Consider the following 27,583-nt stretch of genomic DNA (forward strand, 5'->3'; position numbering starts at 1 on the left):
GTATCAGCCCTAGATAATGTAGCAACTTTCAGTTCTTCTGATACTAGTGTCATGTATTATTAAATCAGATAGATATAGTGATGCAAATGGTAGCATTAAAAAATCCATTGGCTCTCTCCAGAAATGACAAAATTTCCTAGTGCAGTTTTGAGATGCCTTGCCTAATCACAGGCAATTGATGATGTGTTGATATACCCCTTAAAAATTGAGAAATGTTGCCAAAGGTCAATGGACTTTCAGTTGGCAGAGGTGAGAATGACATCCTACGAATTAAGGACAATGGGCAGATTAAATTCCCCATTGCTGTTTGAAAGGAAGTGAATTCAGTGAAAAGAATTCTAAGAAAATTCTTACCGACAAGTTTGCATCCTTCCTCTGCAATGGAGCCCGTGTGAATATAGTGTAATTTTCTAAAAGTCTAAGATTATAATTCGTAAATCTGAAAGCTTCCACGTTACTCTGCTGCAGACTATGCTACAGCACATTTCAATATGAGTTGAGCAATTGTGTATTTAAATTATAACAACTCTTTTGAACTGAGTCCCTGGAAGACCGATGCTCCTTATACCTTTCCTTGGCAGAACTATATGGATTCAGAATGGGAGGCATCAGGCACCGCTTGAGTGCAACCAATGGTCTCCCAGCCTCATAGACTCACCTGTTTCAAACCTAATCACTGAGGATTAGGACAGAGTATGAGTCGTGGCAGGAGCTCAGGTAATCAATCAGTGCACCACTGATGGTACATTTGATATCACATGCAGCCTGCATATGTTTTGGGACAAAATATCTCACAATTACGAAGAGATTTAATTGCCTGAAGATGCTCTTGGTTCCATTATAAATTTCACTTCAGATTCAAGGAAATTCAAGAATGTCGTCAGCTGATATTCTCAGAGCTGTGGTGAAAGTGAGCCAATGGTCTACTTGATGACAGTAATTTGATCAGGATGACTAGGACACCTAAGTATAGCAGATAAACTAATGCCAAAGGAGTGCCTAGCATATAGGTGACATATAAAACATTTATAACTTCCTTTCAGGAAGAAACTAATGAGCAGTGAGATTTTCAGTTACGTATAATATTGAATTCCTCCCCCAAAAATGTACTTGTTGAATACTCTCGTCCTGAGGTACTCTCAGGGCACCAGACGTTTAGAATTCACATGAACCAATCTCATTTTGCAGTCATGCTAAATTAGGAGTATGGATTAAGTGTGAGCAAGTTCCCGAGCAATGTGGAGTGAAACATTCTTCTCCATGGAGCCTTACTAGATGTGCTGCTTTGATCCATCATTCTTTGGCTTTCAGACAATCTAAATAAATGAGATGATGTTTAACTATCCTGGCTTAGCTCCCCCTGTAAATAGGCACAAAATGTGGGAGTAACTCAGCGGGACAGGCACCATTGCTGGAGAGAAGGAGTGGGTGACGTTTCAGGTCGAGACTGAAGGCTAGCTTCCCCTGTGCACTCCATTGGTCAGAACATATTACCAGTGTCCCACCTGCCAAGTGCAATGCCCTTACAGTTAGCACAGGCACAGAAATAAAACCAGTAAACCGTCTACATGTTCCTGGTTTTCGTCATAGATATCAAGCCGTATAAAGCAATGAAGTTTTAACCTGCGCAAAAAAACAAACTGCTGGAGGAAACCAGCAGGTCAGGCTGCTTCGGTGGAGGGATATTGACAGTCAATGTTTCCGGTCGGGACCCTTCAGATTTTTTGACCTGTAATGCAATTAAGGCAACACAATTTTGGAAACTTCACATAGATCTCAAAGACAGTTGAACAAGTAATCTTAAGTCAATTTATAATGCAATCAGCTTTTTCAATGTAAAATGTTATTCTAAGGTGTTCCCATTTCTGAGTGCAGGATCATAAATTCCTATACCTGCTCCTGGCAACTTGTAGACCACTTGCCTATAATGGACTATGAATTCAGATTACCAAGCGATTGAACAATTGGTTGTATGCCCTACTGTATAAGAAAGGAAAAAAACCTAAGAATTTCAGGTAGATAAAAGCCTGATTAAAGTAAAGACTGTGCAGTGATGCAGCAGTTAGTGCTGCTGTTGCTTAGATAGAGAGACTTGGGTTTCATCACGACACTGGGTGCTGTCTGCATGGAGTTTGCATGTTCTTCTCATGGCTGTGTAGGTTAGGCTTGGGTGCTTCGGTTCCTCTGAATTCCAGTGGGTTGGTTGGGCATTGTAAAGTGGTGTAGATGGAATATAGCTAAATGGGGATTATTGGAAGAGATAAAACAAAGGCGATAAGTGTAGGAATCAGAGCATGGACTGATGGTCCTGCTCTGAGAGTGTTCATAGACTCAATTGGCCGAATGGTCTCCATTTGTATCATAAGTAAAGACATATGATATTTATAAGAGCCTAAGATAAGTGTAATTTGTGATTCTCATAACCATACATTTATGCATGCGTAAAATGAACTTGAAATAGCATAGTCTTCTGAAAATGCATAAATTACAATGCTAAATGTATTCAGCATCCAATAGAAGATTTAAATAGTTTATGGGGGACAATATTGACAAGAAGAATAAATAATCACAGATTTTTAAAATAGACTTTTGAACAAAAGAGATGCTATTACTTTAAAGAAATTCATAGTCGAGAATCTACTGCGCATATATCAACCGAAATATCCAGCAGGCTTTATGTTACCTTTCGCTCAGCAAGTCCTCATCTCCTATTTCAATTCGCTCAGCACGGAACCTGCCAATGGAAGTGAAATTGGCATCCATGTCAGTTGCAACATTGTGTTTCTTTTCTGTCACCTTTTGATCTGAGCACCCTTCTGGCCTGATGCAAAACCACACTAAGGGCCTGTCCCACTTAGGCGATTTTTCAGCGGACTGCCGGCGACTGCCAAGTTGCCAGCAGTCGCTTGAAAAACCGGGAGCCAGAACGGCGATTGTCAGAATGGAACACACACACAAACACATCGCAAAGACGAGGGGGGCCAGGGCAAGCGGGGGAGCGATGTCTGAAATTCACACGGTACAAAGCCGAGGTGATACAGACACACACCGTGATGAACAGGAAGGTTGGCGCTGTAATTAAGACGGCTAGCACAGTGTTTGGTAAGTCCTTTAGAAGGGGGGAGAAGGAGTGGAGACAACTTTTAAGAAGCCAGACAACTTTTAATAAGCCAGAGATACACAGCTGTGAAGTTCGGCGGACATTTAACATTACCGATCGGTTATCCTATTCCCCAATAAGCCAATAAAAATGATCGGTCAGCAAAGGCGCTTAACTAAAGCTGCCTACAACTACCTCGACTACCAGTAACTACATGGCGACCCCACTACAACTGCACCTACGACTGCAGGATTATCAATCTTCTCCATGGCGATCAATTTTTGGTTGCAGAAACATTTTCAACATACGACTAGTTGCCAGAGTGCGGGAATTCATCTAAGAGCACACATCCCAAATTCATTTGTAGGGTTGTAGATTAATTGGCAACCTTAACTTGCTGCCGGTATGTGGGAGAGTGATAGAGCCAGAGGTTTGATTGAAATTGGGAGAATTAGTATTGGTATGGGATTAGTGTAGATGGGTGCATGAGGATTAGCATGAACACAGCCGGACTCCTTCCATTCTCTGTGACACTAATGTTATCGTTAATTGTAAGGAAAATTGAGAAGTTACGTTTAGTTTAGGCTAGCCCATGACGACCAGCAATCACCTGTACTCTAGTTCCATCCTACACACACAAGAGACAATCTACAGCAGCCAATTAACCTACAATATGCATGTCTTTGGAATGAGGGAGGAAAACAGAATAGCCAGAGAAAACCCAAACGGTCACAGAGAGGATGTGTTAAATGCATACAGACAGCACCCATAGTCAGGATCAAAGCCAGGTCTCCCGCGCTGCGAGGCAGCAACTCTACCGCTGCGCCACTGTGCTGCTGCTAAAACAGGGAGGTTATGCTTTTTTTTAATGTATGGCATTGGTGAAACAACATCAGCATTATTAGGTATGGCATTGGTCTCTTTTCTTTGTTTGAAGGAAAGACGTTAACACTTTGGAAGTAGATTTGATTACTCACTAAAATTACTTGCAAGTTGTCATATTACAAATGTTTAGAGAGGCCAGGAATTTAGAAGAGTGAGAACTGACTTGATTAAAACAAATCAAATTCTAAGGAGTCTTGACAAGGTAAATATGGAGGAGATGTTTCTTGATGTCGGAGAATCTAGAAATGGAGGCATGGTTTGAGAATAAAGGCCATATAAGATTAATAAGGGTAATTTGTATTTTCCATAGGGTCTTCGAATGTCTTTCTCAGTCGGGTCTTCAACTATTTTTAAAGCAGAGATACGTAAATACTTGACAAGTAAAGGTGTGCAAGATTACCAAGGGTAGCAGAGTTAAGGTTACAATGGGATCAACCATGATCCTATTAAATGGCGGAGCTGAGTGGATTACTCCTGCTCTGACAGATGTTAGTGTATATGTTAATGCATTATGCGAGTAATGTGCAATTTATGAAGTAATTCATTTTTGCTTCTATTTCAAGGTATTTTCTACACAGCAGCTATTGTTGGACCAGCAGCTGGCTACTTACTTGGAGGCTATTTCCTCCAAATGTACACTGAGATAAACACCACGTGAGTAACAACCTTTGTGATTTACCTAGTAATCCTGAGTTTTCTTGCAATCCAGCTTCCCCGAGAATTTGATTTTATAACTATAGCCATGGTTCAACTGCTTTACTGCTATAAATCTGTTTCACAAAAGCCCAAGGACAAGCCACATTTCTCACGATCTTTATAATACTTGGAGCCTAGCTTACACATGCAGTCCGAACAGTATCTGAGGTATTTACCCAGAGCTTTATTTTTTGTCCCTAACTTTTGCGGTTTTGATCCTGTTCTTTTTTTAATTTTTCTATTGGATCTCTGTTCCATAAGTCTCCTTTCCGTGACTCATTCACTGTGATGTTTTTCATGTTGTTGCTAGACTTCATTGAAACATTACTTATGATTCCGTTCCATAGCTCGCCAGCACTTTATATCCTGTTTCAAATATGCGTAGAAACAAGGAATTGCCGATGCTGGTTTACACAAAAAGACGCAAAGTGCTGGAGTAACTCAGCAGGTTAGGCAACATCTCTGGAAAACATGGATAGGTGACGTTCCAGGTCAGGGCCCTTCTACAGACCAACCTGAAGAAAGGTCCTGACTCGAAATGTCACCTGTCAATGTTCTCCAGAGATTCTGCCTGCCTGACCTGCTGACTTAATCCAGTACTCTTTTGCAACATGCACAGTTTTATTTAGATAAGATTGGAGCTGTTAAACCATTTCCTTTCACTTATAATAAGGTGCAGTACATAATAAGTCAAAAATAAACACCACTTTCTACTTGAAAGCACGGGAGGGTGAAGTACAGGAGTAAATTCCTACGTTCTGAATTCTTATTCTTGAGATCAAAGTGGTTGAACTAACACATCTGTGTTATGAGCTCCACCTGCTACCATTTTCGTTCAAAAATTTAATCCACCCTTTACTACATTCTGCTCTCATCTATGAACTTTATCATAAATATTAACTTAATCTCACGTGTAAATTTTGGCATGACGTCATGAATTTCCTCAGATAAGTTACTGATCTACACAGATCAAAGCTGGAGCTCCAACATAGTTCCCAAGGGAATTCCTATTGTTACACTTCATCAAGTTGAATGGCCTTCCTATCCCCTCTCACTTTCTATCTCATATGACCTATCCAATAACCAATCAATGTCTGCAAAGTTGATTGAATTTTTTGCAAGTGATCTCTTTTGAAGAATATGAGTAAATGGAAGTCCATGAAGACATTGTGTGATTCTACTGTGTTTAAAAAAAATTCTAAAGTGTTTAGCATACCTCAATTAGAAAATATTGCATTTGAAGAAAAAGTGCTTTTAAAAAAGCATACTGAAGCAACAGGAAAGCAGGGAATCAAGAAAGCTAAAAGGGTCGTGAAAAGTTCTAGGTGAGCAGAATTAAAGAGAATCCCAAGGCATTTTAGTGAATCCTACATCATTGGTAGGAGAACTATTGGAGAAGATCCTCTGGGATAGGATCTTCTCACATCTGGAGAAGCATTGACTTATTAGGGACTGTCGGCATGGTTATATGTAGGGGATATCATATCTTTCCAACTTAATTGAGTTTTTGGAGTAGGTGGCAAAAATCATTAATGAGGGGATGATAGTGGATGATGTAATGTGGACTTTAGTAAAGCTTTAGACAACATCCCTCTTGGTGGGATAATCTGGAAGATTAGCGCACACAGTTCGTTGGATGAAAAGGTGGCTTGTCCATAGGAAACAGAGTGAAACAGTGGAGTTATGTTATTCTGAGTGGAAATCTGTGAGTAGTAGCATTCTGCAACGATCTGGGTTGGAACCAGTTATTTTGTGATTTGGGGGGGGGGGGGGGGGCGGGGAATGGACTATCGATATTTTAGGCCTTCATCGTGACTATTGCCTGAATTAGAGAGCATTAGCAATGAGAAGAGGTTGGACAAACTTGGATTGTTTTCTCCATAGTGTGAGGGGCTGATAGAAATATATATATTTATGAGAGGCATAGCGAGGGAAAATAGTCAGACTCCTTTTCCCAGGATGACAATGTCAAATACTGGAGGCCTTAGCTTTAAGAGGGGGAAAATTTGTAAACATTTACCAGGTACATTTTTCATACCGATAACGATACGTGCGTGATACACATTGCCAACAGAAGCAATGTTTGTGAGGCATTTAGACAAACACATGAACAGCCAGGGAATAGAGCAGTATAGACTGTGTTCAGGCAGATGTGCAGTTTAAATTGGAATTTAGCTCGGCGCAGATATCATGAGTCAAAGGGCCTGTTCGTGTATTGAACTATTCTTTGTTCAAAAATGAATTAATTCTTGCCACGTACTAAATAGTGGTTTTTGGAACACAGATTATTAGATGTTAAAAAAGAATTACTTGAAATTGATATGAAAATAATTTAGGAAAAGAGCAGTATTTGACCTTCAGTTGGCCCGAAGTAAGAATGTAAAGCCAATAATTACACAAAGGACTATTTGGTCATAATCTGTGCTTTTGTTTTTGTGTTCACAACAAAAAGATAATTCAAATCTCCGCGTGTATGTTTTGGCATCAAAGGTACGGTTGCTAAATTTTCGGGTGACACAAAGAAGGTTGGGAAAGTAACGTGTGTAAAGAATAGAAAGAGGCGACAAATGGATACAGACAGATGAAGTGAGCATGCAAATGGTGTATACTGTGGAAAATGTGAAATTGTGCTTTATGTGGAATATGTGAAGTTGTGCATTATGACTGAGATAAAGAAGCATATTACCAAATGGTGAAGGAATGTAGAGATCTGAGATGCAGGGGGTATCTAACTAAGTGTCTAAATGCCTAAAAGGCAGGTAGATGGTACAGCTAGTAGGGAAAGTTAATAGAATGTTGTCATTTAATGCCAAGGAAATTGAGTACAATAGTAGAAAATTAAACTTAAAACAAATAAGGTATTGGTAAACCACATCTGGTGTATATGTTAGTCTCCTTATTTAAGGAAGGATGTAAAGGTACTGGAAGCAGTTCACAGAAGACTTACACAATTAATACCAGAAATGGGTGCGCCAAACACGCAAGGCTTGTATTCTTCACAGTTTATAAAAGTAAGAACGGACTTGATTGAAAGATACAAAATCCTGAGAATTTGTGATGGGGTGGATGTGGAGACGATGTTTCCTCTTATCTAGATCTAGGAGCCGCTTTTCAAAAATAAGGGGCCACCATTTAAGTCGGAGATGTAGGCTCATGAGAATTTGGAACTCACTTCCTTAAGGGACGGTGGAAGGAGAGTCTGTGAATAATTTTAGGCCGGATGTAGATAGGCGCTCGATAAGCAAGTGATTGAAATGTTACAGGGATGGGTGGAAAGGATGGGGCTTATAATTAGATCAGACATATTCTTAATAAATGCCAAAGCAAGCCTGAACAGCCTACTCCTGCTCGTAAATCCTATGGTTATAAATTATGTGGTGAAAACATGGAAAGAATGGTGAATTTGAGTGATTTGTGGACAACATTGTTTCTTGCCATTGCTAAATCTAATTTTATAATTGCGTTTATATTTCAATTCACTTAAACCAGCTGTATTATGACATCTTCTTCATTGGCAACAATGTGTCTTATCTCTGCATATTCATTTACATGTTGCTTATCATCTAGTTGTTAGTGAAAATGCATTTATACATTAATCTATGTGAACTATGGTCACATCCTCACCTCTCAAATCAGAGGTTGTGTGGTCAAGTCCAGTTCTCAGGATTTCCCCACAAAAACATGTTTACACTTCACTGCAGGACTGTTGGGCGCTGCAAGGCCTAGAGATGAGGATAGTCAGTTGAGACTTTACACCAAGAGCTTCCTGATCTCCAGCTGAATACATGCAATGCTGTGACTCTGAACTGAGGAACCGCAAGGATGTAATTCGCAGTATCCTGGCCACTATTTGTTCTTCACCCAAAACCACATCTTTAAATAAACTGCTCATTGCTATGTTGCTGCTGTGGAAACTTGTGTTCAATTTCAATGTCTGAAAACTATTCTTACTTGTCTGTAAAGCCAATGGGGCAATCGAGACAGGGAATTAAAGGTGCTTTGTAGATGAAAGTCATTATTTCTTCTTTTTTTTTTTTTTGCCTGCCTGAGATATTTGAAATCTCTTCATATATTTTGACGGTTATGGGTTTTAGAGAAATTACAATTTTTCATACATTATTTATTTTGTTATAGAAAGGTTACTTTGCATTTGAAGAATGTTGTGAATGGAATAAAACTAACAGCTGACTTTGGTTACTACAGGGTTAATCTTACTCCGGAGAATCCCCTGTGGGTGGGGGCATGGTGGGTCGGATTCCTTGGAGCCGGAGCAGCAGCTTTCCTCGTCTCTATCCCAATCTTCAGTTACCCTCGACAACTTCCAGGTACAGGACACATTATCATTTGCCCATGATATTAGTATAAAGAAGCTAAGTGCAATTCCACACAAGTAATTTGTCCATCCATATATCCCTTTGTTATCATTTTTTCCACAGCAACAAATGGGTCATTGTGAGCTCCACCTTTCTTTGGTCAATCCGTGCCAGTTCTGATTTGTTCTGAACCTTTTCATACCTCTAGTGTTCCTCTCACCTGATTCTCAGCCTGAAGAAGGAGCTCAACCCGAAATGTCACCTATTCCTTTTCCCAAAGATGCTGCCAGACCCACTGAGTTACTCCATTTGTGTCTATCTTCAGTGTAAACCAGCATCTGCATTTCCTTCCCACATAATTTGTGGCAATTGTATTTGATACAACTCCCCCATGTAATTATTTGTGTGGTCAGTGCCTCAGTTAAAGTACAAAAGGAGGTTTACATAGAATAATTATAAATGTTTATCATAATTAATTCACTTTGAAAGTCAAGAATCTAGGTCAGAATTTTGTTTTTCATTAACTTTATTGATAAATACTAAGCAAATGTGAATATAACGAAGGCTGAAAGATGATGGATAATAATGTTTAAGCATGTTATTTGTATGGACATCTAAAAGGGATTTGATACAACTCCCTCATGAGTTATGGGCCTGTCCCACAGGCGATTTTTTAGGCAACTACAGGTGACAAGTTTGTCGCCACATGTTCGCCGGTGGTCACCGGGAGTAATCTCCTCAGTCGCGCAAAAAGCCGTAGCATCTTTGCGGTCACCACTAAATTTTCAACATGTTGAAACATTTTTGGCAACAGTGGGTTTGACACCAATGAGCATAGCTTGACTTCTCCAGACGTAGGTGCTGTCGTAGATTGTGGCCATTTTTTAGGCGACCAGCTACGACTATGACTTTTTTCCGAATTTCAAAATCCGCAGCCCGATCTGGAACCGAGAACATCTGCAGACCGCTCTGGCATCGACAGGGAAATCATTAATTGGACCCGTTTGCGGGCCGGATGCGGAGGGAGAGGGGGGAGAGGTGGAGGAGAGAGGGGGGAGGAGAGAGGGGGAGGGGTAGAAATAAAAGTATTCAAGAGTCTGTATGTCATAGACACTACAATGTCACCTAAAATGTAGTAATCAATAATTATAGTATTATACACTATATAATTTAAACTTATTTGTAAAAATCTCATAATCATATTGACTTTATTGTACAGTTTACGGAGATCCATTTCAAATTCTGTAGCTGGCTTATTGAGTTTTTATTTAAATACATTTTGATTCACCATGTCCAATTCAAAGGATGCAAAAGGTGTGAAGCGCAAAAGAACTGCAAGTTGGTTTAAAGTTGAATGGCTTAACGAAATAGTAAAAACTGCTAAACCAAAAGCCCATGAGGTCACGTATTTGCACAAGAATTCAGTGCGCACACACATTTGTAACAACATAAAAAATGCACAATGCAAGATTTCTGCGCACATGAACTACTAAAAATTAGAGGGAACATTGTTTGTAGCTTGTCGCGGGTGGACATAGGTTGACTTCGGTTGACGCCTGTGTGATCGTAGGTTGTCGTAGGTGGACGTCCTAATGGGTCGCCGGTTGTCGGTAGCTTGCCGCAGCTTGACGTCGACTAGGTGGTAGGTTGTTGTAGCTTGTCGTAGACATTGTCGTAGGGGGGGGGGGTCCAGTCGCCAGTTTTTCGGCAACCTGCTATGACTATGAGAGTCGCCGGCAGTCACCTAAAAAATCGTCTGTGGGACAGGCTCTTTATTGATTTTTGTCACATCAATAATTTATATTATATTCTCACCCCAGACTGATTGAAGTATTTTCGTAAACAAATACAGTAAGATATACCCTGCAAGAAAACATGCCTTCTCATTTCTCTGGAGTAGATGGTCCACACCGCATCCACCGGTGAGCACTGCGCACCAGCGTGGGTTTACAGGCCACACCAGTGCAGAGACATTGTGGTAATGAGAATAAACTTCATTTTATTACATTATAATATTCTCCCTACAGACACATCTGCAATTATTATCGCCTTTCTCCAGATGATTAAGGCAACACAGTGGCGCAATGGTACAGCTGCTGCCTCACAGTGTCACAGACCCAGATTCAATCCTGACCTTGGGTGCTGCCTGTTTGGAGTTTGCATGTTCTCTCTGTGTCCACATGGGTTTTCTATGGGTGCACCGGTTTCTCCCCACATCCTAAAGATGTGCGGGTTTGCAGGTTAATTGGCCTCTGTAAAGTGCCCCTTGTGTGTACGATGCAAACATGGGATAACATAGAACTAATCTGAATGGGTGATCGATGGTCAGCATGGATTCGGTGGGCTGAAGGGCCTGTTTCCATGCTATACCTCTAAACCAAACTAAACTAAACTTGAATTGACAATCAGGTGATAGGCAAAATAAATATTTTAAAAATTTGTTTTCAGGAATAATAAAATATAAGATGCAAGTTTAAAGACCTCAATAACTGAAAGAAAAGAAATAAACTGACAATATGTTTTCTCAGTGTTTTACTTAGATTGCACTGAACCTTTTTAATGTTATCTCAAGCATTGTGCAATTATGCTGCTGCATATAGAGTAATACAAATTTGTTCTTTAATGTGTTACAGAGATATTAATAATTAAGATTTTTATGATCAACATGCAATTGATTTTTTTGTTTCAATGTAGAATGGTTCTAAAGAGCAAAGAAATACTCTGAGAGAATTAAGGCCTTGTTCACTTTGCTAAGATTGTGACATGTCCAGGAAATTTATATCATTCCAGGTGGCCTAAATATAATTGAGGGTGGCATGGTGGTGCTGCAGTAGAGTTGCTGCCTTGCAGAACCAGAGCCCCAGGTTCGATCATGACTACAGCTGCTGTTTGTACGGAGTTTGTGCATTCTCCCCCTGACCACGCAGGTTTTCCCCGGGTGCTCCAGTTTCCTCCCACACTCCAAAGGCATACAGATTTGTAGGTTAATTTGGCTTCTGTAAATTGTAAATTGTCCCTAGTGTGCAGGATTGCGTAAGTGTACGGGGATCGTTGGTCAGCGCAGACACGGTGGGCCTTTTTCCACGCTGTATCTCTAACCTAAACTAAAATACCAAACTAAACAGCAAGACTGGAAATGCAGAAGGGCTTGGTATCATTGTTAATGATAATGAAATCTTACAAGTCTGAACTTCTCGCACATGCATCTCAGAAACGCACAAACAAAACACAATGTGATGTGCACTGCAATGTCACGCGAGATGAGCTTATATCACCATTCCCTAAGGCGGAGACCAGAAGCACAGGATCTATTATCAAGCCACACCTTGGTTAACATCTATAGAAACACAACTGCATTGTCTCCTGAGGCCATATCAGGATGCTGATAAATGGGACTTGGGCTCCCGTGGTTAAGTAATTAGAGCCACTCCCTGAAATTCATTTTGCACCATTTGGCTTGATTCAATTGGGATGTAATTTTAATGCACTTTGAAGCTATATCGCTAAGTGTTAAAACAGCCAATGAACCCTGAACCTTTGAAGGAAAATATTAATTGCAACATTATTAATAATCTGCCTGGTGATGGAATATGGAATGTAGAACAGTACAGCACAGAAACATCCTACATGTTTTTGGACATGGAATGTCAGCGAGAGAACTCACTGAGCAAATTAGATCATAACATTAGTGGTACATAGAACTAATCTATTAAATGGTTTTCAGCACCACAATACCACATACTTATTCAAGGACCTTTACCAATGTGAAAAGGCAATCACCGATCCGTACATCCTTCATGTTACTGCATGCAGGAAGTATGCAGTAGCAGTTGAGAGACTAATGAATGAGCTTGTTGTCAGGATGAGAGGACAATTGACCAAACTGTGATTTTGGAGCAGTGGAAGGTAAAGGGAATTTCAATCGGTGCTTAACATTATATGCAGCCTGGGAAGAATGAATGATTAGGATCTAATTAACTTTGAGGAGATCTCCATAATCACGGTCCATCCATAATGTAAGCTATTTTGACAAGAGTTAAGGGAAAACATTTTCAGCCAAATTATGATAGGGATCTGGAACTGTGCACCTCAAAGGGCAATGGGAACAGATTGCCATTTCACATTGGTAAAGGTCCTTGAATAAGTATGTGGTATTGTGGTGCTGAAAACCATTTAATTGAAGATAGGGCTACAAACTATAGAGGTCACTGTATTAACTCAATATTCAAGAGTGTTTATTTGTCATAAGGACCAGATGGCAACCATAACAATCAAATTCTTACTTGCTGCAGCTTTGCAGACATTAGATGCAACAACAACAAAACTAAATATACAATAAATTAGTAGTTTAGTTTTTTTGTAGATACGGCATGGAAACATGCCCTTCGGCCCTCCAGGTCCGTGCAAGCCAGCAATCCCCGACGACTAACACTACCCTGCACACACTAGGGACAGGTTTTACTTTTTGTACAAAGCCAATTAACCTACAAACCTGTACATCTTTAGAGTGTGGGAGGAAACCGAAGATCTCGGAGAAAATCTACGCAGGTCACAGGGAGAACATACAAACTCCGTACAGACAGCACCCATAGTCAGGATCGAACCTGGGTCTCTGGCACTGTAAGGCAATAGCGTTACCGCTATGCCACCGTGCCGCCCAGTTATTCTAAATAAAATAGACTAGGATTGTGCAAAATCAAAGTATGAAGAGCAATAACAGTGGCGCAAGTTCCGTAGCGGTTGGTGCTGAGGTAGGGGGTATGGTTAGAATTGCGCAGGGTGGTTCGGGAAACTCATGGTTAATGAGAGGGAGCTGTTCTAGAGGTAACAGTGGACTACCACACTTTCTTCCTGATGGTAGCAGTGAGATGAGAACTTGCCCAGAGTGTGTAGGTCCTTGATGATATTGCGTTCATGGTCCAACACTTCCTGTAGATCCATTCGATGGTGGTGAGGTCAATACCCATGATGGACTCGGAAACATCCACCATTTCCTGCAGCCTCCTTCATTCTCCCGAAATGTCAAAGACACATTTGCTCTCTCCATCCCAATGTTCACATATTAAGTAGAATATTAAATAGACAAATAGACAAACTATAACAACAAAAGGGTTTTGGCCCGAAACGTCACCTATTTCCTTCGCTCCATAGAAGCTGCTGCACCCGCTGAGTTTCTCCAGCATTTTTGTGTACCTTCGATTTTCCAGCATCTGCAGTTCCTTCTTGAACAACAAAAGGATTGCTTGTTTTTACCAGCTTATTTGACCCGGGACAGTTCAAGCATTACAGTTATCTTTATCACTCCTGTGCAAGGGGAATGAAAACCAGGCAGGATTTCTAGTCCGACCTGCCTTGTTGCCAGTGCTTGTTTGTGAACGTCAACTGGATTACTTCCAATGCCAGAAATCTATTAGCCCTGAGGAGCCAAAATGTCCTTTCACACACAATATCCCAAAAGAAAGAATGATTCATCCATAGCTGACAAGAGGTTAAAGATAATATTAGATTAAAGAAAGAGGCATGTAGATCTGCCGGATACTGCCGTGAGACGGAGGATTAGGCATATTTTATAACTCAGCGGGGGAGGACCACAAAATTGATTTGAAAAGAAAGGCAAAATAGTACATGAGTGCAGAGTGGGAAGAAACATTAAAAAAAACAGACTGTCAGTGCCGATCTATGTTTATAAAGAGAAGAAAAGTAGGAAGGGCAAATGTAGAGACACGAGAGACTGCAGATGCGGGGAATTTGAACAGTATAACTGCTGGAAGAACTGTTTGGGTCAAGCAGCATCGAAAGCTAGCTGGCCAGCATTGGATGCTGCCTAGCCAACTGAGTCAATCCAGCAGTTTGTATTTTGCTTGAAGGAAAATGTGAGTTCCGATGAAAACAAGAGAATTTATAATAGGAAATAAGACAGAGGCAGAGGATTTAAATAACTACTTTGAGGCTCTCTTTTTGGAAGAAGATACCAAATATCTGCCTGATTTACCAGAGAGCTGTGGGTCACGTGAGAACAACAAATTGAAAGGGATAAGTACTCACTAAAAGAAAATTACTCCAGAAATGAGTGGGTTTGAAAGCTATTAAAACCCATGCACCCGATTATGTTCAATCCAAAGTTTGGAAAGTGATGGCTTTGGAGATGGTGAATGGTCTGATAGCATAAACATCAAAATTGTTCCAATGGATTGGAGGGTAACATGTGTTTTAAAGAATGAAGAGATAGAGAAAGAGGAAAGGAGAGAGAGAGAGGCAGATTGATACTTAATTTTGAGAAGCAAATTGCTGAAGTAACTCGTTCAAAAGGGAACTGCAGATGCTGGAATATCGAAGGTACACACAATTGCTGGGGAAACTCAGCGGGTGCAGCAGCATCTATGGAGCGAAGGAAATAGGCGACGTTTCGGGCCGAAACCCTTCTTCAGACTGATGGGGGGTGGGGAAAGAAAGAAGGAAAAGGGGAGGAGGAGGAGGAGCCCGAGGGCGGGCGGATGGGAGGGTGGGAGGAGACAGCTAGAGGGTTAAGGAAGGGGAGGAGACAGCACGATGTGGCTGTGGTATCGAGTCTGGGTAAGGGTATGGTCGTACAGTTGGAGGGCAGGGGGGATCACAGAAGGTGTGCAGTTAGAGAGGAGGTTGTGAAACTGTCTCCGGAGAGAGGAGGAGAACTTCTTCAAAGTAGGCATACCTTGAGGAGATATCGCAGTGGAGTAGACAAAGTGTTCAAAAGGGAACTGCAGATGCTGGAATATCGAAGGTACACACAATTGCTGGGGAAACTCAGCCGGTGCAGCAGCATCTATGGAGCGAAGGAAATAGGCGACGCACACAATTGCTGGGGAAACTCAGCAGGAAACTGGGGACGCTGAAGTAACTCAACAGGTCAGGGAGCATCTCTGGAGGATGTAGGTGAAATTTGAGATCAGGACCCTTCTTCAGATTTAACTTCAGATACTTAACTTATGTTAAGCTTAATTTAACTTTCTTTAACTTTGTTGGTTCCTCCCTGAGAATTGTGTTGGTTCCTCGCTTAGAACAGTTCTTTTTTATTAGGATATGTTCTCTGAGGATCATGAATTGCCTCGTTAATGTCTGCCACTGCTTGCCTGGTGGTTTTTCTGCTAATCTATCTGCCCAGTCCATGTTAGCCAATTTGATTCTCATTCAATTGTATTTACCTTTTAAGTTAAACATAATCGTTTCTGATACAAGTTTCTCGCTCTCAAAATGTTAGTCAGGTGGACGTATGGTAAAGAAACGCTTGCCTCCATTGGGAAGGGTATTGAGCATAAAAGTTGGCACATCATGATGCAGCTGTTCAAGTTGTTGGAGAGACCACAATTGGAGTACTGTGTGCAGCCCTGGTCACCTAGATATAGGAAGGATGCCATTAAATTGGAAAGGATGTAGAAGAGATTCACCAATATCTCAGGGGTCAGAGGTTATGGGGAGGGCAGGAGAATGGGGTTAGGAGGGAGAGATCAGTCATGATTGAATGGCGGTGTAGACTTGATGGGCCGAATGGCCTAATTCCTTATGACCTTACTCCTATTCCTTATGACCTTATGATATGTTACCTGGTCGTGCAGGTTTAAGGTATAGGGAAAGGTTGGATGGACTGGGACTTTTTTTCTTTAGAGAGTAGGAGGCTTAAGGGTGACCTTATTGAGCTATACTGATCATGTGTTGCATGGATAAAGTGATCTCCAAGAGCCAAGTACCTACTTCTGCTGCTATCTTGTAAGTTTTTATCCATGATCAAAAGTATAAGGAAATTACAGGTACTGCCTGAGCTGGAGATGGAAGGCAGTTACCTGCTTTAAAATCCCTGAGATGTTGTTTGATGGATAAGCTACTGGGTTTACTGGTGCACTTAAAATGTATCATTAGCAATCCTTGGCTTTAGGAATTGAGAAAAGTGATAAAACACTCAAGAAGCAGAAGGGGAGGAGTGAGAGCAGTCAAGAGAATATACAAGAATCAAGTTTTAATCTCTAGATTTTAAAACATATATTATCTGAATTAAATACCAGATATTTTATTTTTATTTTATCAGACATTTTTAACCAAATGTCAATTCTGGTTTGACGATCCTAAATTTTTTATTTGAATTGTATTGGGAAATTATTTGGATGTTGAGTTTAAATGTGGCGGACAAAAAGGTTCATCAATCACAAACTGAAATATGTGGCAGATCTTCAGCAGCTGCCTTTTACAAATAAAATAAACTGAAACGTTTCTGGGTGTCAGTATAGCCTTCTGTTATGACAACTTATCCGAATGAAATGCACTCAATAATATTTTGTGTCGAAAATAAATCTGGTGCAGGGTCTCAATGTGAAACGTGAGTATAGGAGCAAAGAGGTCCTTCTGCAGTTGTACAGGGCCCTAGTGAGACCACACCTGGAGTATTGTGTGCAGTTTTGAACCCCTAATTTGAGGAAGGACATTCTTGCTATTGAGGGATTGCAGCGTAGGTTTACAAGGTTAATTCCCAGGATGGCGGAACTGTCGAATGCTGAGAGAATGGAGCGACTGGGCTTGTATACTCTGGAATTTTGAAGGATGAGAGGGTATCTTATTGAAACATAAGATTACAAAGGGTTTGGACATGCCAGAGGCAGGAAACATGTTCCAGATGCTGGGCGAGTCCAGAACCAGGGGCCACAGTTTAAGAATAAGGGGTAAGCCTTTTAGAACGGAGATGAGGAAACACTTTTTCACACAGAGTTGTGAGTGTGGAATTCTCTGCCTCATAGGGCAGTGGAGGCCGGTTCTCTGGATACGTTCAAGAGCTAGATAGGGCTCTTAAAGATAGCCGAGTCAGGGGATATGGGGAGAAGGCAGGAATGGGGTACAGATGGGGATGATCATGATCAGCCATAATCATATTGAATGGCGGTGCTGACTCGAAGGGCCGAATGGCCAATTCCTCCACCTATTGTCTATTGTAAACCACCTCTTTGCCAAAACAGATGCTGCTGAGTTCAAGCAGCAGTTTGTTTTTTTGCTCCAGATTCCAGCATCTGTAGTCTCTTGTAATCTACAGTATTTGTACTGTTTTAAGTAAAATAGTTTAAAACTTCTGTGCAGTAAAATATTTTGACCACAGGGTGTCATCATATCTCATAGTCATAGAGTGACACAGTGTGGAAACATTCCCTTCAGCCCAACCCGACCACACAGGCCAACAATGTCTGAGTCACACTAGTCCCACTTGCCTGCGCTTGGTCCATATCCCTCCAAACCAGTCCTATCCATTTACCTGTCTAACTGTTTCTTAAACGATGGAATAGTCCCAGCTTCAACTACCTCCTCTGGCAGCTTGTTCCATACACCCACCACCCTTTGTGTGAAAAAGTTACCCCTCGGATTCCTATTAAATATTTTCCCCTTTACCTCTGGTTCTCGATTCCCCTACTCTGGGCAAAAGACTCTGTGCATCTACCTGATCTATTCCTCTCATGATTTTTGTCTACCTCTATAAGATCTCCCTTCATCCTCCTGCGCTCCATGGAATAGATACCCAGCCTATTCAACCTCTCCCTATAGCTCACACCCTCTAATCCTGGCAACATCCTCGTAAATCTTTTCTGAACCCTTTCAAGCTCGACAATATCTTTCCTATAACATGGTGCCCAGAACTGAACACAATATTCTAAATGCGGTATCACCAACGTCTTATAAATCTGCAACATGACCTCCCAAGTTATCTACTCAATACTCTGACTGACCAAAGTGCCAAAAGCCTTTTTGACCACCTTATCTACCTGCGACTCGACCTTCAAGGAACCATGCACCTGCACTCCAAGATCCCTCTGCTCGACAACACTACCCAGAGGCCTACCATTTACTGTGTAGGTCCTGCCCTTGTCCGATGTTCCAAAATGCAACACCTCACATATCTATTAAATTCCATCAACCATTCCTCCACCCACCTGGCCAATCGATCCAGATCCTACTGCAATCGTTCACAACCATCTTCACTATCTGCAAATCCACTAACTTTTGTATCATCAGCAAACTTGCTAATCTTGCCCTGTATGTTCTCATCCAAATCATTGATGGAGATGACAAACAGTAACGGGCCCAGCACCAAACCCTGAGGCACACCACTAGTCACAGGCCTCCAGTCTGAGAAGCAACCTCCCACCATTACCCTCTGCTCCCTTCCATGGAGCCAATTTGCTATCCATTCAGCTATCTCACATTGGGTCCCATGCAATCTAACCTTCCAGACCAGCCTACCAGGCAGAACCTTGTTGAACACTTTTCTGAAGTCCATGTACACCACATCTACAACTCTGCCTTCCTCAATCTTTTTGGTCATGTCTTCAAAAAATTCATCAGATTTGTGAGACACGACCTCCCACATACAAAACCATGCTGACTAGCCCTTGTGTTCAAGAAGGAACTGCAGATGCTGGAAGATCGAAGGTACACAAAATTGCTGGAGAAACTCAGCGGGTGCAGCAGCATCTATGGAGCGAAGGAAATAGGCGACGTTTCGGGCCGAAACCCTTCTTCAGACTGACTAGCCCTTACTCGTCCAAATGCCTGTATATCCTATCCCTCAGATTACTCTCCAGTAACTTACCAACTACAGATGTTAAGCTCACCGGCCTATAGTTCCCAGCATTTCCCCTGCAGCCCTTCTTGAAAAGAGGTACAACATTTGTCATCCTCCAGTCTTTCGGCACCTCTCCTGCATTTAAGGACGATTCGTAAATTTCAACCAGGGCTCCCGCAATTTCCTCTCTAATTTCCCACAATGTCCTCGGATATATCGGATCAGGCCCTGGAGATTTGTCTACCTTCAAACACGACAGTACATTCAGTACTTCTTCAACAGTAACCCTGACTGCTCTCAAGCCACTTCCAGTGACTTCTCCAATTTCCTCCGTCCTACTGTCTTTCTCCTCGGTAAATACAGAGGAGAAATACTAAGTTAGCACCTTGCCCATCTCCTGTGGCTCCACATAGATGTGACCGCTTTTATTCCTGAGTTGTCCCACTCTCTCTCTCTAGTTACCCTTTTCCCCCTTATGTATTTATAAATCATTTGGGATTGTCGTTAATGTTACCTGCCAGAGTATCTCCTGGCCCCTTTTTGCCCTTCTGATTTCCTTTTTTAGTTTACTCCTTAGTTCCCCAAACTCCTCCAGTGATGCACTTGATCCCAGCTGCCTATACCTGTCCCATGCATCCTTCTTGTTTTTGACAAATGACTCAATTTCCGTCGTCAGCCAAGCTTCCTTACATTTGCTTGCTTTGCCCTTCACTCTAACGGGGACGTACGCATTCTGAGCTTTCATCAGTACACTTTTAAAAACATCCTACTTTCCCCTCTAATAACCTGCTCCAGTCAACCTGAGCGAGACCTTCTCTCATCCCCTCAATGTTGGCCTTATCCTAGTTGAGCATTTTAACATGTGGACCCTCTCCGTCCCTATCCATAACTATCTTAAACCTAATCGAAATGTGGTCACTGGTCCCAAATTCTGTGCTGAAAATTCAAATGTGCTTTTTAAGTTTATCCCAGTTTTTGTATCTGATGTACATTTTTTTACTTTATTACAGAAGGTATGGAGTTAATAGTAAAGCAATGGTACTGGAATTACTATGGGGCTTTGGTGAGGGTGAAACTTGGGTGTTTTCTACAATCCCTTAGTTAAGGAAAGATATGCCTGCATTGCATGATATGCAGCAAAAGTTCACTAAGCTGATTCCTGAGATGCAAGATTGGATTTTGCAAACAAATGAGGTTCAGCCAATAGTTTTATCCCCTAGCTTTTGAGGAACGAGAGGTGACTCACTTATGACCTTAATACAATTGAACACTAAAAGAAAACTGCAAGTCATTCACAATGGGATATTCTTTTCCTCTATACTTATTTGTTCAATTTTGTTTTGGCCACAATTTATCTTGCACCACTGTGAAATGAGCAGGAAGCCTGCATTGAGATCTCTCCCTGAGAATACTTTTGAATTTAGAAGACACAGAGTGCTGAAGTAGCTCAGCAGGTTAGGCAGCATCTCAGGACAACACGGATTGACAACGTTTCAGGTCGGGGCACTTCACTCAGTTTGAAGAAGGGTCCCAACCCGAAAATGTGCCTATCCATGTTCTCCTGAGATGCTGCCTGACCTGCTGAGCGACTCCAGCACTCAGTGCCTTCATTTGTAAACCGCCATCTGCAGTTCCGTGTTTCTACATACTCTTGATTGTGGTTGCTAAATATGTCCAGCAGAGGGCAGCAGCAATGCAGCTCTTTTCAGTTCTTTCACTGCCTTCAGAAATATGGATGTTACTTCTTTTAATCAGTGAACTTAGTTTGTGAGAAACAATGTTTATGAGCCTTTCTCTTGTAATACTTGGCCTACCAAGTTGTTATCCTTCCACCTTCTTTGTCTATGTATGCTACATTTTCTTGATGCAAAAACAGAACCAAAAGGCCTACTATATTTTGGTTAACCCATAGTTTCTATTTTACGCAAACTGACCTACAATCCAGAAGCTGGGTTCTCTTTTATAACGTTTGCGATTAACTCAAGACAGGACCACCACAGCGTATGAAATAAAAGTTATCAGAGAACCCAGTGCATATGACCATTACACACGCTTATCGCATCCTGACTCTTGGGATAAAGTTGAGAATCAGCATTTTATCCGTTCCTTTTTATCAGTTAATCAGTGTATCTCACAGCTCATTTTTGATTTTACTATCAGCATTTGGTGATTGCTTGGACCCTGAGCTATTGGCTCATTGACCGATGATAGGTATGGATGAGGATTGACCATTAAGCAATAAAAATGCACCGTGGAAGCCTTTTGTACCCTTCCTTTGCGCTGACAGAACAGTTAGTCATAGAGTAGTACAGCGTGGAAGCAGACCCTTCAGCTCAACTTGCCCACACCGGCCAACATGTCCCTGCTACGCTAGTCCCACCTGCCCATGTTTGGCCAATATCCATCCGAACCTGTCATACCCATGTACCTGTCTAACTGTTTCTTAAACATTGGGATAGTCCCTGCCTCAACTACCTCCTCTGGCAACTTGTTTCATACACCCACCACCCTTTGTGTGAAAAGGTTACCCCTCAGATTCCTATTAAATCTTTTCCCCTTCACCTTAAGCCTGCATCCTATGTTGAAATTATTTGTAGCATTAAGCATGAACTATACTTCAGAGAGACTTCTTAAGGAAGGAATCTACATTGTGCTTTGTTTTGGAGTCATTTTGAGCCTTGGTGTCCAATTTACATTGTTTTGAGGAAATGCAAAGATACCAAGTATACCAAGCAATAGTATACAATACCCATAGCTATTAGGAAGATAAAATATTTAGCTTTGTGGAACAAATATCCTGCATTAAATTCTTGCTTAGCAACGCTTGAGATATACTCGATACTGTTAGATTTGAACATCCTACTTTAAGTCTTCATTCTTCCTTTTTCATGTCCTGTAGCAATGATCTCTTTGCATTACTGCTTCACAGCGAGTAAATTATGTCCTGAATTTTTCCACACAAAACCCCTTTTAATATGGATCAGTCACAGCCCATGTTTGCCAGAGGATCTGAATGCATGGTGTGCACTCTACTGCCATCTCGTGGAAGTCAAACCTGTTCAGAGCATAATACTAGGACTACAAAGTGAAGCAAAGCCATCAAGCACAACTTAAGGGCCTGTCCCACTTAGGCGTCATTTGCACGTCACGCAGATGGCGCGCGAAGATTTTGTACATCCCAAAATTCCGGGGCGCCGCGCGCAACCACGCGTCACTGCCTATGTCACCTCGCACCATGCGCGCATCACGTGTGCGTCGTGACGCGTAAATGATGTCACATAAATTATGCGCAAATGACACCAAAGTGGGACAGGCCCTTTAACGAGTCAGGCAGCATCTCTGAAGATAAGGAATAGGTGACCTTTCAGGTCGAGAGGAAGTTCTAAACCTGAAACATTACCTATTCCTTTTCTCCAGAGATGCTTTCTGACCCGCTGAGTTACTCCAGCTTTTTGTGTCTATCTTCAGTTTAAACTGCAGTTCCTTCCTACAAAAGCACAATTTAACCCTGCAGTCAGAGACAGGAAGTTGCATCGCCATTTGCCAGTGCTGTTGGGAGTAGGGCTTAAGCCAATAACCCTATCTATTGTCTTGTTTCAAAATGCGAATATCAGTTGTATCAGAATATCAGTTGTACGGTATCTCCAATCTTAAATTCTGATGGATTGAATTCTGATTCAATATGGACAAAAATTCCAGAAATACTCAGATCAGATGAGAAAATCTAAGTAAATATTTCAGACCAATTACCTTGTGTGTGTTTCTCTGTTGCATAATAACTTTTAATCTTCATTTTAAACAGTTATTGCCCCGGCAAAACAAACTCAACTTAATGTAGGTTAAAGAAACCAGTGAATAGGTCATTACAAAATAATCACTTGTGTTTGTGGTGTAAATTCTAAGATGACTTTTTCCTTTCTAAACATTGCTATTCTGTAATGAAATACACGGTTATTACGTAATTGAAAGCAACAACTTTGAGATGCACAAAAGAGAAAAGATTATGAACATGTGTTCTTACTGTTTGTTCATGACGTCTCTGATTGATAAATGGTAGTACTTTGTCTTGCTAAGTCCACAGCTAAACAATGTTTTTGTAAATTAGACACCCAACAGTATATGGCCATGAGGGTCTCAGAAGCTCACCAACTGAAGGATGGGAGCCAGCAGACTGCACTGGAGCCAGATTTTGGGAAGACGTTAAGGGACTTGCCCAGGTAATGTGCAGCGTGGAAATGAAGTATCTGTTTCTTGCATCTTCCTCTATCCTGCTTACTTAAGTCTAGCTCCTTGTAGCAAAGATCCTGCTCATGTGCCGCATACTAAATTGTACATCAGGAGATAATTCCACTTTAGACGTGGCCATCATTAACAATCAATTCACAAAATGGATGGTGACACTATATAACTGAGATGGGGATCTTTGATGGCAATATCCCTCTTATTTTTCTCCCTTAATTGTCTGAAAGCCCAGGAGCCTTATGTCCTAAATATACTTCCTTAGACACAGCTTCGGAGTTGGTGGGTGAAAGTGAGTGAACGATCCATGTGAGAAGCTTTACTCAATTTAATTTCTACTGTCAAGATTTCCCAATAGAAAACTGGAGGTGCATCATGTATAGAAGATGGACACAAAATGGTGGAGTAACTCAGCAGGACAGGCAGTGTCTCCGGAAAGAAGAAATGGGTGATGTTTCGGGTCAAGACCCTTCTTCAGACCGAAGACCTTGGCCAAACGTCACCAATCCCTTCTCTCCAGAGATGCTGCTAGTCCCATTGAGTTACTCCAGCATTTTGTGTCTATCTTTGGTGTAAACTAGCACCTGCAGTTCCTTCCTGCACACGATGTATCATTTGTGTTCTGCAGTTTACAAATTTTCTTCTAGGTTCTCTTCAGCTGCACCACATGCCTGGACAATATATCCACATTTTTTCATCATACATTTTGTATGGACAATCTCTATTGAAGTAGTGCTATGCTGTGAGGCTTCATGTCCTTTGCATACATTAATGGTATGGATGTACGAGGTGTGCTTTGTATATTTGCAAATTACATAAAACTAGTGGTGTTGTTGGTAATTACTTGGGTAATCTTGGGCTGCAGAATAATATTCACATTCATAAGTTATGGGAGCAGAAGTAGGCCATTCGGCCCGTCTAGTCTACTTCGCCATTTATCATGGCTGATTTATATTTCACTCTCCACCCCATTCTCCTGCCTTTTCCCCATAACCATTGACACCCGTACCAATCAAGTATCTGTTAATCTCCGCCTTAAAAATAACCAACAACTTGGCCTCCACAGCCGTCTGTAGCAATGAATTCCACCGACTCACCATCCTCTGACTAAAGAAATTCCTCATCTCCTTTCTAAATATACGTCCTTTTATTCTGAGGCCATGCCCTCTGGATCTAGACTCTTCCATGAGTGGAAACATCTTCTCCATATTCACTCTGTCCAGGCCTTTCACAATTTGGTAAGTTTCAATGAGGTCCCCCAATATTGATTGGTTGGTAAATAGGGCCACCAATGGAAGATGGAATTTAATTCTGCTAAGTGTGAGCTGATGCATTTTTGGGAATCTAATAAGGTAGGACATTTATCATGAATTGAAGGGCCTAGGGAGTATTGAAGAACAAAGGGATCCCGATGTACAAATCCCAAATCCCAGTTTTGGTCTTCTAATTTGAGGAAGGACATTCTTGCTATTGAGGGAGTGCAGCGTAGGTTCACCAGGTTAATTCCTGGGATGGCGGGACTGACATATGAAGAAAGAATGGATTGACTGGGCTTATTTTAACTGGAATTTAGAAGGACAGGAGAGGATCTTACAGAAACATATAAAATTCTTAAGCGATTGGACAGGCTAGATGCAGGAAAAATATTACCGATGTTGAGGGAGTCCAGAACCAGGGGTCACAGTTTAAGAATAAGGGGTAGGCCATTTAGGACTGAGATGAGGAAAAACTTTTTCAGCCAGAGAGTTGCAAATCTGTGGAATTCTCTGCCATCGAAGGCAGTGGAGGCCAATTCACTAGATGTATTCAAGAGAGAGTTAGATATGGCTCTTGGGGCTAACGGAATCAAGGGATATGGGGATAAAGCAGGAACAGGGTATTGATTCTGGATAATCAGCCATGATCATATTGAATGGCGGTGCTAGCCCGAAGGGCCGAATGGCCTACTCCTGCACCTATTTGCTTTGTTTCTAAAACCCTGAAGGTGGCAGCACAGGTGGAAAAAGCATTTGAGATGCTTGCATTCATTAGCTGGGGCATAGCAGGGAGGTCAAGTCAAACTTGGTTGGGCCACAGCTAGAATATTGTGTGCAGTTTTGGTAACTACACCAAAGGAAGGAATTTGATTACAATGGAGAGGGTGCTGAGGTGATTTACCAAGGTTTTGCCTGGGATGGAAGATTCCAGTTATGAGGGCAGAATGGATAGGCTTGGCTTGTTTTCCTTGGAGTAGAATAGGCTGATGGAAGACCTGATAAAGAGTATGGTAAATTACAAGATTCATAGAGAGGGTGGACAGTAAAATATTTCCCCTATGGCAGAGATGTCTAAGGCCAGAGGGGATATGTTTAAGATGAGGTGTAAGATGTTTAATGGGGAAATCTGAGGAAGAATTGTTTTCACCCAGAGGGTGATTTCAATCTGGTACTCACTGCCTGAGAAGGTGAGTGAAGTAGATATTCTCACAACAATTCTAATGTATCTGGATGGGCACTTGATTCACCAAGGCATTGTAGGCTACAGGGTGGTCACATGGTGGCGCAGCGGTAGAGCTGCTGCCTTACAGCGGATGTAGCGCCGGAGACCCGGGTTCAATCCCGACTACGGGTGCTGTCTGTATGGAGTTTGTACGTTCTCCCTGTGACCTGCATGGGTTTTCTCCTAGATCTCTGTTTCCTCCCACAATCCAAAGACGTACAGGTTTGTATGGTAATTGGCTTGGTAAATGTAAAAAAAACTTGCCCCTAGTGGGTGTAGGATGGTGTTAATGTGCAGGGGATCGCTGGTCGGCATGGACCTGGTGGGCCGAAGGGCCTGTTTCCGCGTTGTATCTCTAAACTAATCAAGTTCTGTTAAATGGGATTAGTATAGATCGATATTTAATGGTTAGAATGGACATTGGGGGCCAACGGTTTCTGTGCTGCATGACTATGATTCTAGGTCCAAAGACACTGAGTCATTAAATGGAATTAAGTTGAATTGAAAGATACAGCATGGAAACAGGTCCTTTGGCCCATTGAGTTCACGCCATCGATCAACCGTTCACAATAGTTCTGTTATCCCTCTTTTGTATCCACTCCCAACATACTAGGGGCATTTTACAAAGGCCAAGTAACCTACAAACCCGCATGTGTTTGGAATGTGGGAGGAAACTAGTGCACCCAGAGGAAACCCACAAACTCACAGGGAGAAATTACAAATTCCACACAGAGGTCAGGGTCGAACCCAGGTCTCGGGCACTTTGAGAGAGCAACTCTATCAACCATGCCACTCTGCATCTAAGTTGCAAATAGACCATGACCAACACCTGTCTCCCCCCTGCCTCCACTCTGATTCCAAGTTTGACCCATGTCCCTCAATTTATTACTTATCTGAGCCCCCCTAGCCCCCCCCCCCCCCCCCCTCCAATAGATGATAACATCACCTCCCCCAATGTCTCACCACACACACTATATGCAAGTCCTGATCTTTATCACACACGTTGGGCCTCGTGTGCTGCAAAACATGGCAGTGACAACTCCATATGCATTCCCTGGTGCAAGTTATCACAATCTCACATCTTGAATGAGTTTCTTCTATAATTCAAAAAGCTCAAGGCATCGGATGATGTGTAATATCTGGGCGTGTAGCACATGAGCTTCCCACCAGCAGTCACAGTTTATTCCACTTCAGCTGCTTTTCTAAGTGAACACATATTATTCCTTGTGGCAAAAGCACGCATCTGTAATGTCAACGACTGAAACAAAATTTTAAACGACATTTTATGAGAATGAGAGT

At 41.7% G+C, this 27,583-nt stretch overlaps 1 protein-coding gene across 3 annotated transcripts in view; it reads left to right on the plus strand.

Annotated features, from left to right (window-relative positions):
- Nucleotides 1-27,583, plus strand: part of slco4a1 (solute carrier organic anion transporter family member 4A1) — a 158,669-nt gene that overhangs the window by 119,684 nt on the left and 11,402 nt on the right. For all 3 annotated transcript variants that reach the window (XM_033041956.1, XM_033041957.1, XM_033041955.1), the window contains 3 exons: nucleotides 4,549-4,639; nucleotides 8,885-9,006; nucleotides 23,673-23,784. In XM_033041956.1, coding sequence (XP_032897847.1) covers nucleotides 4,549-4,639; nucleotides 8,885-9,006; nucleotides 23,673-23,784 — 325 coding nt within the window. The remainder of the gene's footprint in view (nucleotides 1-4,548; nucleotides 4,640-8,884; nucleotides 9,007-23,672; nucleotides 23,785-27,583) is intronic.

Source organism: Amblyraja radiata, chromosome 23 (assembly GCF_010909765.2).
Source record: "Amblyraja radiata isolate CabotCenter1 chromosome 23, sAmbRad1.1.pri, whole genome shotgun sequence".
Taxonomy (NCBI): domain Eukaryota; kingdom Metazoa; phylum Chordata; class Chondrichthyes; order Rajiformes; family Rajidae; genus Amblyraja; species Amblyraja radiata.